At 35.7% G+C, this 12,730-nt stretch overlaps 1 protein-coding gene across 1 annotated transcript in view; it reads left to right on the top strand.

The window, feature by feature from the left end:
- Positions 1–12,730, top strand: part of LOC148893256 (nardilysin-like) — a 108,222-nt gene that overhangs the window by 94,783 nt on the left and 709 nt on the right. The window contains exons 23-37 of the mRNA XM_089003710.1: positions 335–421; positions 3,930–4,049; positions 4,109–4,160; positions 4,397–4,547; positions 5,725–5,852; positions 5,962–6,124; positions 7,220–7,251; positions 7,389–7,527; positions 8,611–8,658; positions 8,855–8,907; positions 9,013–9,096; positions 10,243–10,333; positions 10,518–10,634; positions 12,356–12,445; positions 12,525–12,706. Of these exons, the coding sequence (XP_088859836.1) occupies positions 335–421; positions 3,930–4,049; positions 4,109–4,160; positions 4,397–4,547; positions 5,725–5,852; positions 5,962–6,124; positions 7,220–7,251; positions 7,389–7,527; positions 8,611–8,658; positions 8,855–8,907; positions 9,013–9,096; positions 10,243–10,333; positions 10,518–10,634; positions 12,356–12,445; positions 12,525–12,706 (1,537 nt within the window). The remainder of the gene's footprint in view (positions 1–334; positions 422–3,929; positions 4,050–4,108; positions 4,161–4,396; positions 4,548–5,724; positions 5,853–5,961; positions 6,125–7,219; positions 7,252–7,388; positions 7,528–8,610; positions 8,659–8,854; positions 8,908–9,012; positions 9,097–10,242; positions 10,334–10,517; positions 10,635–12,355; positions 12,446–12,524; positions 12,707–12,730) is intronic.

Here is a 12,730-nt window from a genome sequence, read left to right as displayed (position 1 = left end):
ACACATACTGTCTGGGAAGCAATTAAGTTCGTAAGCCAAGGTCCAAGTATATATTGTTCAATGCTGAAAACCTTGTTGGCGTGCTGGCATCTTAATACGTTGTCTTTTCCTCTTTTCCCCGCAGCGACGTTCACCTCCAGCGTAAAGCACTCAAGCCATTTATCTCTGTCGCTTTCGATGACACTATATTGTGTTTACAAACAAAAAGCGTCTCACACGCACGGCGTTATTTTGCTTTTGAAAAAAAAATGTACTCAACTCGCCGATGATGTTCTCGTTTGGCAGAGGGAAAAATGTGAAACGTGGCTGCCATTTGTGCCTTCTTTGCTCGCAGACATCCAACCCGAGTGGATGGAGCGTTGGATGGGGAATTTGGAGCTGAGTCGGCAGCTTTTCCTCCCCGCGGAGAACAGGTTCATCGGTAGGTGACTGGACCGCACTCTAAATTTTCACTTTGATCAGTCGTCACATGATATGCCCCTCCCCCCTCAAAAAAAAAAAATCTAATAATACATTTCATTTCTAAGCGCCTTTCAAAAATCTCAAGGTCACTTTACAGTCACAGGATTAGTTTTTCTGCGGGTGAGCAGCGGCAGCGTTCACTCAACCCGGAAGTAACTCAAATAGATAGAAAGGTAGCTAGCTAGCCAATCGATCGCTAGATAGCCAGCCAGCTACATAGTGAATATATGTCGCTATTTGCAAATCAACCGCCTATTAGCTACGGAATATAGCTAGCTAGCTATATGGCTGGCTATCTAATAGCTAGCTATGTGGCTGGCTATCTATTGGCTAGCTACCTAGCTGACTATCTATTAGCTAGTTATCTAGTTGGCTATCGATATGTTAGCTGGCTAGCTTTCTATCTATTTGAGTTACTCCGGGGTTGAGTGAACGCTGGCGCATGTGGCTGCCGCTACTCATCAGGGCAAATGTTGCATAATTTTCTGCTAATTTTGCCATCTGAATAAGTCAGTATTGAAGGAGTCTCGGCCAACATTTCCTTCTACGCAGGATCTACGCGTGTTGCAATTTTCTTTTCGATCTATAAACAAGAAAGAACGGAAATTTTTGTATTCATTTATTTGTTTATTTATTGAGCATGTTTCAAGATTGCGCGGCGGTTTGTTCTTCGGGTTGCAATTGAGGCTAAATGAGGAATCCATCCTTGGCAAATAGCAGGCCAATTCCCAGGCATGCCTTGGCCACTCATTACTAGCGTTTTGTCGCCGCAGTGTAGCCTGAGCAGCGACATCGAGTACTTTACGACCGCAGTGTTCTCATTTGCTAATGGCTCCATGAGAACACTGAGACTGTGTGAAAGGACAAAATGCGTTTTTTTTTTTTTTTTGTGGGGGGTGGGGGGGATTCACGACCTATGCTACATGCTATATGTTGATATGCTATGCTAAACATGTCAAGGGTATTTTTTATTTATATATTTTTTGGGGGGTGGAGGGAATTCATGACACAACAGCATCCGTTGTCAACAAGCAATGCTACATGCTAAATGTGTTGACATGCTATGCTACATGCTAAACCTGTCAACGAGGGTATTTATATATTTTTTAATTTTGCTTTTTTGGGGGGGGGGTGGAATTCACGACACAACGGCATCCGCTATCAACAACCTATGCTACATACTAAATGTGTTGACATGCTATGCTATATGCTAAATGTGTCAACGAGGTATTCATATATTTATATATTCAGGACATAACTGCATCTGTTGTTAACAACCTATGCTATGTGCTAAATATGTTGCCATGCTAAGCTATATGCTCAACGTGTAAATGTACACGTTGTATGTATTTGTATATTTATATTGTTTTGTTTTGTTTTGGGGGGGGGGAATTCGCGACACATCGGCATCCGTTGTTGACAACCTATGCTACATGCTAAATATGTTGACGTGCTATGCTATATGCTAAACATATCAACAAGGGTATTTTTTATTTATATTTTTTTTGGGGGGTGAAGGAAATTCATGACAAAACAGCATCCGTTCTCAACAACCTATGCTACATGCTAAATGTGTTGACGTGCTACGCTACATGCTAAACGTGTCAACAAGGGTATTTATGTTTATATAGTTTTTTAATATTTTTTTTTATGGATGCATTCACGACACAATGGCATTCATTGTCGACAATCTATGCTACATACTAAATGTGTTGACGTGCTATGCTATATGCTAAACATGTCAACAAGGGTATTTTTTATTTATATTTTTTTGTGGGGGTGAAGGAAATTCATGACACAACAGCATCCGTTCTCAACAACCTATGCTACATGCTAAATGTGTTGACGTGCTACGCTACATGCTAAACGTGTCAACAAGGGTATTTATGTTTATATAGTTTTTTAATATTTTTTTTTATGGATGCATTCACGACACAATGGCATTCATTGTCGACAATCTATGCTACATGCTAAATGTGTTGACGTGCTATGCTGTATGCTAAACGTGTCAATGAGGGTATTGATATATTTATATAGTTACTGGTTGAATAGCGTTCCATCAGTCATTACAACATTCCCCCGCTTAATAATGGGGGCTCTAATAGAGGTGTTACCGCCTCGCCGTTAATTGGAAACATTATCCTTTTTGTTGCTAAGCTCCAATTCCGACGAGGCCCGCCATGCTAATCACACGGGGAGCATATTAGCATCCCGCCCTCGTTATCTCGGATAGAATTCCAGCATTATTATATTTCTGTCGTTCAACTTTTTCTTTCCTAGCAACAAAACTTTTTTTTCCCCCTGTGAAACAAATGCGGCTGTTTTTTTTTCTTATGAACAAAAGAAGAAAAAAAGTCTTTGTTTTACCGATGGCGCTAACAAATGAATATATTTGTCGAACTAAATCAAATAGTGGACCTCTTTCTAAAATGTCACTTTTGTTTTCCTGACGTTCCCTTGCTCAATAAGTCCAAAGTGTTTTTACTTAGAAACAAATACAAAGTAGGTAGGCGCTTACAAATTAAATGTTTTATTATTATTATTATTATTATTATCTTTTCAGCTTCAAACTTCACTCTCAAGCCTTATTATTATTATTATTATTATTATTATTATTATTATATTTATTATATTTATTATTATCATTCTATTTATTATTATTATTATTACTATTATTATTATTCTATTTATTATTATTATTATTATCATTCTATTTATTCTATTTATTATTATTATTATCTTTTCAGCTTCAAACTTCACTCTCAAGCTTTATTATTATTATTATTATTATTATATTTATTATTATTATTATCATTCTATTTATTATTATTACTATTATTATTATTATTATTATATTATTATTCTATTTATTATTAATATTATCATTCTATTTATTCAATTTATTATTATTATTATTATTATTACTATTATCTTTTCAGCTTCAAACTTCACTCTCAAGCCTTATTATTATTATTATTATATTTATTATTATCTTTCTATTTATTATTATTATTATTACTATTATTATTATTATTATTCTATTATTATTATTATTCTATTTATTATTATTATTAATATTATTATTATTATCATTCTATTTATTATTATTATTATTACTATTATTATTATTATTCTTATATTATTATTCTATTTATTATTAATATTATCATTCTATTTATTCAATTTATTATTATTATTATTATTATTATTATTATTATTATTATTATTACTATTATCTTTTCAGCTTCAAACTTCACTCTCAAGCCTTATTATTATTATTATTATATTTATTATTAGCATTCTATTTATTATTATTATTATTATTATTATTATTATTACTAGTATTATTCTATTATTATTATTATTCTATTTATTATTATTATTATTATTATTATTATTATTATTCTATTTTATTATTATTATTATTATTATTATTATTATTATTATTATTATTATGATCTTTTCAGCTTCAAACTTCACTCTCAAGCCTTCCGACTGCCCCGACGCCGAGTTTCCGGTGCGCATCGCCGACAGTGACAAGGGCTGCTTGTGGTACAAGAAGGACAACAAATTCAAGACTCTCAAAGGTGTGTTTATTTTTCTATTTTATTTTTTTAATGACAATTAATGTGATGGCCTTCTGCAGCCTACATTAGATTTCATCTCATCTCGCCTGTAATCCAGCAGTCTGCTCAGAAGTAAGTCCGTTTTTTTTTTCATCGTTTTTATCGCCTTTATCGCCTTTATCACTTTTCTCATTTTTATCATTTTATCGCATTAGGATTTTATTGCATTATTATGATTGTTACTGTTATTATTAGTATTGGTATGATGATGATTCCTATTAGTATTGTTATTTTCATGTATTTTATTTATGTATTTATTTTCCCTGATACCTATGTCTCTGTTCCCCTCCGTTGCCTGCTTTTTGCAGCGTGGTGCTGTTCGACCTGCTGGTCAACATTCTGGGTCACAATCTGGCCGAGCCCGCTTATGAAGCCGAGGTGGCCCAGCTGGAGTATAAACTGGTAGCGGGCGAGCACGGCCTGCTGATCAAAGTCAAAGGATTCGACGACAAATTACCTGTGAGTCAGCCGGTGGGGGGGGGGGGTGCGATTTCGAGCAAATTGATGATGGAGGCCCGCAGAACACAAACACTACCAGGGGCCCATTGGTTGATTTTTTTTTTCATTTATTTATAGAAATATTTGTTTTTTTTTATATAATAATAACACCATTTTTTTTAAGTTTCCTCTATGATAAATCTCAAATTGTAATATCACCATTCGTCACTAGATGGCACACTTAGCTGCCTTCCACTCGGTCCGAATAATAATAATAATAATAATGATAATGATGATAATAATAATAATAATAATAATAATAATGATACTAATAATGGTAATAATGATAATAATAATGATAATAATAATGATAATAATAATAATAATAATAATGATGATAATAATAATGATGATGATGATAATAATTATAATATAATGGTAATAATAATAACGATAATGATGATAATAATAACGATAATGATGATAATAATGGTAATAATAATAATAATGATAATGATAATCATGAAAATAATAATAATGATAATAATGGTAATAATAATGATCAGAATAATAATAATGATGATAATAATAATGATAATAATAATAATGATAATAATAAAAATAATAATGATAATAATAATGGTAATAATAATGATAATAATAATAATAATAATAATTATGATAATAATAATAATAATAATAATAATAATGATAATAATAATGGTGATGATAATAATAACGATGATAATAATAATAATAATAATAATAATAATAATAATAATAATGGTGATGATAATAACGATGATAATAATAATAATAATAATAATGGTAATAATAATAACGATAATGATGGTAATAATAATAATGATAATGATGATAATAATGGTAATAATAATAATGATAATGATAATCATGAAACTAATAATAATAATAACAATAATAATAACGATATTAATGATAATAATGATAATAATAATAATAGTAATAATGATAATACGACTACTAATAATAATAAGAAATAATAATAATAATAATAATACATTTCTTCAGTCGTCATCTGTCCTTTTTTTGAAGGTGTCGGTCGTTTCACTTCTTATCCAAGATGCTTCTTTCGATGGACCACTTGCTGTACGACTGAGAGCTTACACAGACATATTTCATTGATAACTCTTCGCTGGTCTCCTCTTTCAACCTCTAGCTTCTCTTCCGCCTGATTATTGACCACCTGGCTAACTTCAAGGCCCCTCCAGACGTCTTCAACATGTTCTCGGAGCAGCTGAAGAAAACCTACTTCAACATCCTCATCAAACCAGCCAAGCTGAACAAGTCAGTTTTTACACGCTTGGTCCTTTGCTGCCCCCTGCCGGCCTGTGATTTTGTCACTACAAGTATTACTTATTTACCGGAAGTTATTGACTTTTTTTTTTTTTTTGAGGGACGTGCGTTTATTAATCTTGGAGCACGGCCGTTGGTCCGTGATGGACAAGTACCAGATGCTCGTGGCCGGCCTCACCAGTGACCAATTGATGGACTTCAGCCGAAGGCTCAAGGCCGAGTTGTACGCCGAGGGTCTGGTGCAGGGCAATTTCACCCCAAACGTGAGTCGCGCACCCCTGCCATCGTCTTTGGTTTCATTTCTGTCCATTAAAAAGGAATCAATAAATAAATAGACTGATAAATATATCCACAAATAAATACTTAAATACACTGATGAATACATAAAAAGGCAAATGAATAAATAAAAATAAATAGATAAATACCGTAAAAACACTGATTTAGACAGACAGATAAAAATAAACAAATACATACATACATACATACATACATACATACATGCATACATACATACATACATACATGCATATATACATGCATACATACATACATCAATACATGCATACATAAATACATATATATATAGATAGATAAATAGGTACATAAATACACCAATGAATACATAAATAAATAGACCACTAAATGAATAAATAAATAGACTGATTTAGACAGAAATAGACAGATAAAAAAATAAAAATGATAATAAAAATAAATAAATACATACATACACACACACACGCACACACACACACACACACACACACACACACACACACACACACACACACACACACACACACACATACATACTGTATATAGATAAATAGATAGATACATAAATAGACTGATTAATACATAAATAAATAGACCACTAAATGAATAAATAAATAAATAAATGATATTCAGAATCAGAATCGTCTTTACTTTAATAATAATAATAATAATAATAATAATAATAACAAATAAACGGAAAAAAAACACTTGTAGCACAATAAAAATAAGTATATATATTATGCATTCATAAATACACTGATTTATACATAAATAGACCAATAAAAATAAATACCTAAATACATACTTAAATACATAAATCGATCGATCGATACATAAATACATACAGTAAACAGACTGATGAATACATCAATAAATAGACCACTAAATGAATACATCAATACATAAATTCATAAATAAATAAATAAATCCTATTCAGAATCAGAATCATCTTTACTAATAATAATAATAATAATAATAATAATAATAACAATAATAGTTTGTAGATGTTAATTTTTCAACATTATCAGCTTGAATGTCGTGCGTTGGTAACTTGATGCTTCTGTGTTTTTGTGTTTGCGCCGCAGGAGTCGCTTGGCTTCCTGCGCTATGTGACAGAGTGAGTGAGCGGCTACACGGGCGCCTTCCTAATGAACTCCCAAATGACCACTTGTCATTAGCATTAGCCGCACACGAGGAAATCCTCTTCTGCCTCTTTGCTATTGGGCGAACTCAACTCTTCGTCTTCCTCCATAGCAAGCTGCAGTTCTCCAAGCTGCCAGTAGAGGTGCCGGTGATGTTCCGAGTGGTGAAGCTCCCGAGGCAACACCACATCTGTAAAGTCAAGTCTCTGAACAAAAGAGACGCCAATTCCGAGGTCACCGTCTACTACCAGGTCGGCAAGAATACAGAAAAATGACATTCAAAAATCTGCGGATAATTGACATTCAGAAAAAAAAAAAAAAAAAACATTTCCGTGGGCGGCTTTTGACTTTATTTAGCCCCCCAAAATCCTTCCAAAAATTGTCATTAAATGTTTTGTATTTGTGTTCAAAAACCCAAATATCACTTTTCAGAAGACCCACAAAAATATCATGAATGTTCAACCATTAACGTTACATTAACCTACCTAGCTAGCTACCCACCTACCTACAGTATCTAACCAGCTAGCTAGCTACCGACCTACCTACAATATCTACCTAGCTAGCTACCCACCTACCTACAGTATCTACCTAGCTAGCTAGCGACCCACCTACCTACAGTATCTCTAGCTACCCACCTACCTACAATATCTACCTAGCTAGCTAGCGACCCACCTACCTACAGTATTTACCTAGCTAGCTAGCAACCCAACTACCTACAGTATCTAACCAGCTAGCTAGCTACCGACCTACCTACAGTCTCTAGCTACCTAGCGACCCACCTATCTACAGTATCTCTAGCTAGCCACCTACCTACAATATCTACCTAGCTAGCTAGCGACCCACCTATCTACAGTATCTACCTAGCTAGCTAGCAACCCACCTACCTACAGTATATACCCAGCTAGCTAGCTACCCACCTCCCTACAATATATACCTAGCTAGCTACCCACCTACCTACAGTATCTACCTAGCTAGCTAGCGACCCACCTACCTATAGTATCTCTAGCTACCCATCTACCTGCAATATCTAACTAGTTGGCTAGCGACCCACCTACCTACAGTATCTACCTAGCTAGCAACCCACCTACCTACAGTATCTAACCAGCTAGCTACCCACCTACCTACAGTATCTACCTAGCTAGCTAGCGGCCCACCTACCTACAGTAGCTCTAGCTACCCATCTAGCTAGCTATCGACCCACCTACCTACAGTATCTACCTAGCTAGCTAGCGAACCACCGACCTAGATAGGTAGGTTAAGGTAACGTTGGGTAATAAATATATATATATATTTTTTTAACTGCTTAAGAATAACAATAATAATCCGTTTGATAGTCCGCATCCAAAGACTTAAGGGAGCATGCGCTGGTGGAACTCTTGGTGGTGAGTCACACTTGTATGATTTTTACATTTGTTTTGTTTTGTTTTGTTGTTTTTTTTGTAATCATTGTGCTTGTTATTGATTGATTTTACTAAGCTTCCCATCTGTTTGTCGTGTTTCACTTTTGTTTTTTTCTTTTACCGCATAATGTTTGTAGCCTTCCTTTTCATGGGTCAATGTTGACCCGCTGTCTTTCAGATGCTTATGGAAGAGCCTTGTTTCGATTTCCTTCGTACCAAAGAGACATTGGGGTGCGTGTCTTGATTTTTGTCATTTCTGTCAACCTGACGGAATAACAATTCGCCAGCAGTTCTCGTCTTATTTTCTTACTGTTTTGTTTATTTTTAATCCTGCAGGTACCATGTCTACCCCGCTTGCAGAAACACTTCGGGCGTTTTGGGTTTCTCTATCACCGTGCAAACGCAGGCCTCCAAGTTCAAGTGAGTTAGCAGCGCATTTCGGTCTGTTCATTAAAGCAATTTGTGTGAGTTGACTGTTCTTCTAATGTAACAGTAAATTGTGCTTTTAATTTTTGTTAAGTTTTAATATATTGTCAGAAAAAAATAGATCAAATGAAAATATATATATATAGTATAGCTGGCTAGATAGCTAGCTAGCTTCGGTAGGTAGCTACCTAGCCTCGGTAGCTAGCCTAAGTAACTAGATTAGCTAGCTAGGTAGTTACTGTAGGTAGCTAGCTAGCTAGGTAGATACTGTAGGTGGCGTGAATGATGGCTGCCGCTGCTCACCCGCACACAAAAAAAATCATGTGACTGTAAAGTTTCCTTGAGCGTTTTGAAAGGCGCTTAGAAATTAAATGTATTGTTATTATTATTATTATTATTATTGTTATTATTGGATTGGATTGGATTTGCCTTTATTATTTATATATATTTATTATTATTATTATTATTATTATTATTATTATTATTATTATTATTATTATTATTAGGTGGGTAGCTAGCTAGGTAGATACTGCCGGTAGGTGTGTAGCTAGCTACCTAGGTAGATACTGTAGGTAGGTGGGTAGCTTGCTTGCTAGATAGATACACTAGGTAGGTGGGTAGCTAGCTAGCAAGGTGGATATTGTCGGTAGGGGGGTAGCTAGCTAGCAAAGTAGATACTGTAGGTAGGTGGGTAGCTAGCTTGCTAGATAGATACTGTAGTTAGGTGGGTAGCTAGCTAGCTAGGTAAAAAATGTGTTCAAAATCCTTAATATTACTTATCAGGAGACGCATAAAAATATCACAATTGTTCAACCGTTAACGTTATGTTACCTTAACCTACCTAGCTCGGTAGGTGGGTAGCTAGCTAGCTAGATAGATAGATACTGTCAATAGGTGGGGAGCTCGCTAGCTAGGTAGATACTTTAGGTAGGTGGGTAGCTTGCTAGCTAGGTAGATACTTTAGGTAGGTGGGTAGCTAAATAGCTAGGTAGATACTGTAGGTAGGTGGGTAGCTAGCTTAGCTAGCTAAGTAGACAGGTAGGTAAGTAGATAAGTAGAAAAAAACTTGTCAATGTGTCAAGAAAAAACATACTCAATAAACACCCAAACTAATGTGAATTGTGAACAATCCGCTATCAGTACAGAGCTGGCCGAGTTAAAAATCGAAGAGTTCCTCGCTTCGTTTGGTGAGACGCTCGGCACGTTGACTGACGAGGCCTTTGACGCTCAGGTGTGTTTAGGGGGGGATATGAAACTCATAACCTGTGTTTCAACCTGTGAAAGAGTGTTTCATGATCATTTTATTCGTGTTTATGTGTGTGTTTCTCTCATGTCGATTGATGTATGTTCCTCTCGCTCCCCGCGAACGTTCCTTTCTATGCTTTGGTGTCTGTATCGCGATACTTGGTGTGCAGGTGAGCACCCTGATGAAGCTAAAGGGGTGTGAGGACACACACCTGGGGGAGGAGGTGGACAGAAATTGGACGGAGGTGGTCACACAGCAATACATGTTTGACCGACTCAACAAAGAGGTGACGTGTGTGTGTGTGCAATATGCCACTAAATCCAACACATGGAGTGTATGTTTTTATTATTATTATTTTTTTACAACTACAGTAAAGTCTCGTTATATCGATATCGGTTATATCGATAGTACCGCTTATTACGATACTATTTCTATGAACGCAAGGAGAAAATTACATGCGCGCAGGGTCGGATATATCGATAGTCCCGGTTATATCGATATTTTTTCGGACTCCCGAGAATATCGATATAACGAGACTTTACTGTATATTTTTTTCACAATTTCACAATAGATCTTAAAGGACAACCACCGTCACTTTTTTGTTTCCTGACATCAGAAAAACATTTTATAGCATCTAAAATACCCAAAACACACTGTATGATATTTTTATTCAAATGCAAAACACCAATAAAAATGACTTAAAGTGTCCAAAATCTGCAAAAAAAAATGAGCTGCGAATTGGGCGTTTTCAGAAAGTCCCGCCCCCACTTCGTGACGTCACGCCAAGACGTCTTGCATTGCTGGAGAATCAAAACAATGGCTTCAGATTCGGAGAATATGCTTTCTTGTTACACATCCAGTTATGAATATGATTCAAATAGTTCCGAAGAGGAAAGCATACGTGTTTGCAATCGATTAAAGAATTTATTCCGTGCCATTTTGAGGCAACATTCGGGGGAAATGTATCACCCAAAAAGAAGCAGAAAATGGCGACCTCTTGTAGACATGACAGTGTATTGCGTTTCCACAGGCTGATAAATTCCTTATATGGAGCTTGGACGCCCTCTTCTGGCGCAACACGAGGTTTTCAGACCAAACAAGCATTGACGTGATGGAAGGACTGCTACAATGTCCTTTTTTTTCGGTCAGGGGCGTTCCTTCAATGACGTCACATACGGACTCGTCACCAACTCAAAAACAAGACTTCCGGAATATTCAGCACGAGTCTTAAAACGTAAAATATAGCTATATGCGGTGGAATCTTTGTAAAATACGCTCAGTAGAAGTCATTTGAAGCCATTTTACAAATTATGAACACAACTTGTCCGGAGACGTCGGTTGTCCTTTAAACTATATTACACCCGAATTCCTCATAAAATGATGACTGTTGTTTTAGTTTAAAAATGTCAAGATTGACTTAGAAAATGGCAATCTCATAACCCATGAAGTTATTTTTATTTTTTTAAGACCTACCACAGTGCAAAAAATAAATGAATAAAATAAAGCAATTTGATTAGGAAATACATTTTGATTTAGGAGATGCAGATGCGTCATGGCGAATTGTTCCACTGAGAAGCATATCGAGGTACGGACTGAATGTTCTTTAGTAGAGGAAATGTCACATTTACATGATTGACAACTTCATTTGTATGGAAAATTACAACCACAAAAAAAAATCATACCTTAATCAAATTTTATTTAAAATATGCACACTTCTGTGATATACAATTCCCCCTCAGTGTACAGTGTAACAAATATATTCATCAGCAGCTATCTAGCTAGCTATCTATTAGTTAGCTAGCTAGGTATTCCCTATCTATTAGATATCTATTAGCTAGCAAGCTATCTATTAGTTAGCTAGCTAGCTTTGTATCTATTTGAGTTATTCCGGTTTGAGTGAACGCTGGCGCGTTTGGCTGTAAAGTGACTTTTAGAGTTTTGAAAGGCGCTTATAAATGAAATGTATTATTATTCATTATTATATTAATTTGAACATTTCGTGATCAGGTTAAGGCCTTGAAGCAGATGAGCTGCGGCGAGCTGCTGTCCTGGTACCGCCACCATCGAGGAGCTAACAGCCGCAAACTCAGCGTACACGTAAGTCACTTCCTCACAGTTCGCCGGCTTTGAAAAAAAAAAACATTTTTTCCACACAAACTTCTTTTTATCTCGACAGGTGGTGGGCTTCGGCGTTGAGGAGGGAGACGAGTTAAACGACGACGACGCAGCAGCGGCGGCAGCGGGACTCCCCGCCCAGGGCTCGGCTTACGGCGAAGTGTCCAGCCTCACTTTCCTGACGCCCTCACCCAAGATGGCGGACGCCACGGCCATCTTGGATATTAATGCATTCATTCGAGGGTTGTCTCTCTTCCCCGATAGTAC

Source organism: Hippocampus bargibanti, linkage group LG09, assembly GCF_051943395.1.
Source record: "Hippocampus bargibanti isolate YZ-2025 linkage group LG09, ASM5194339v1, whole genome shotgun sequence".
NCBI lineage: Eukaryota > Metazoa > Chordata > Actinopteri > Syngnathiformes > Syngnathidae > Hippocampus > Hippocampus bargibanti.
This window is presented reverse-complemented; position numbering and strand designations above follow the sequence as displayed.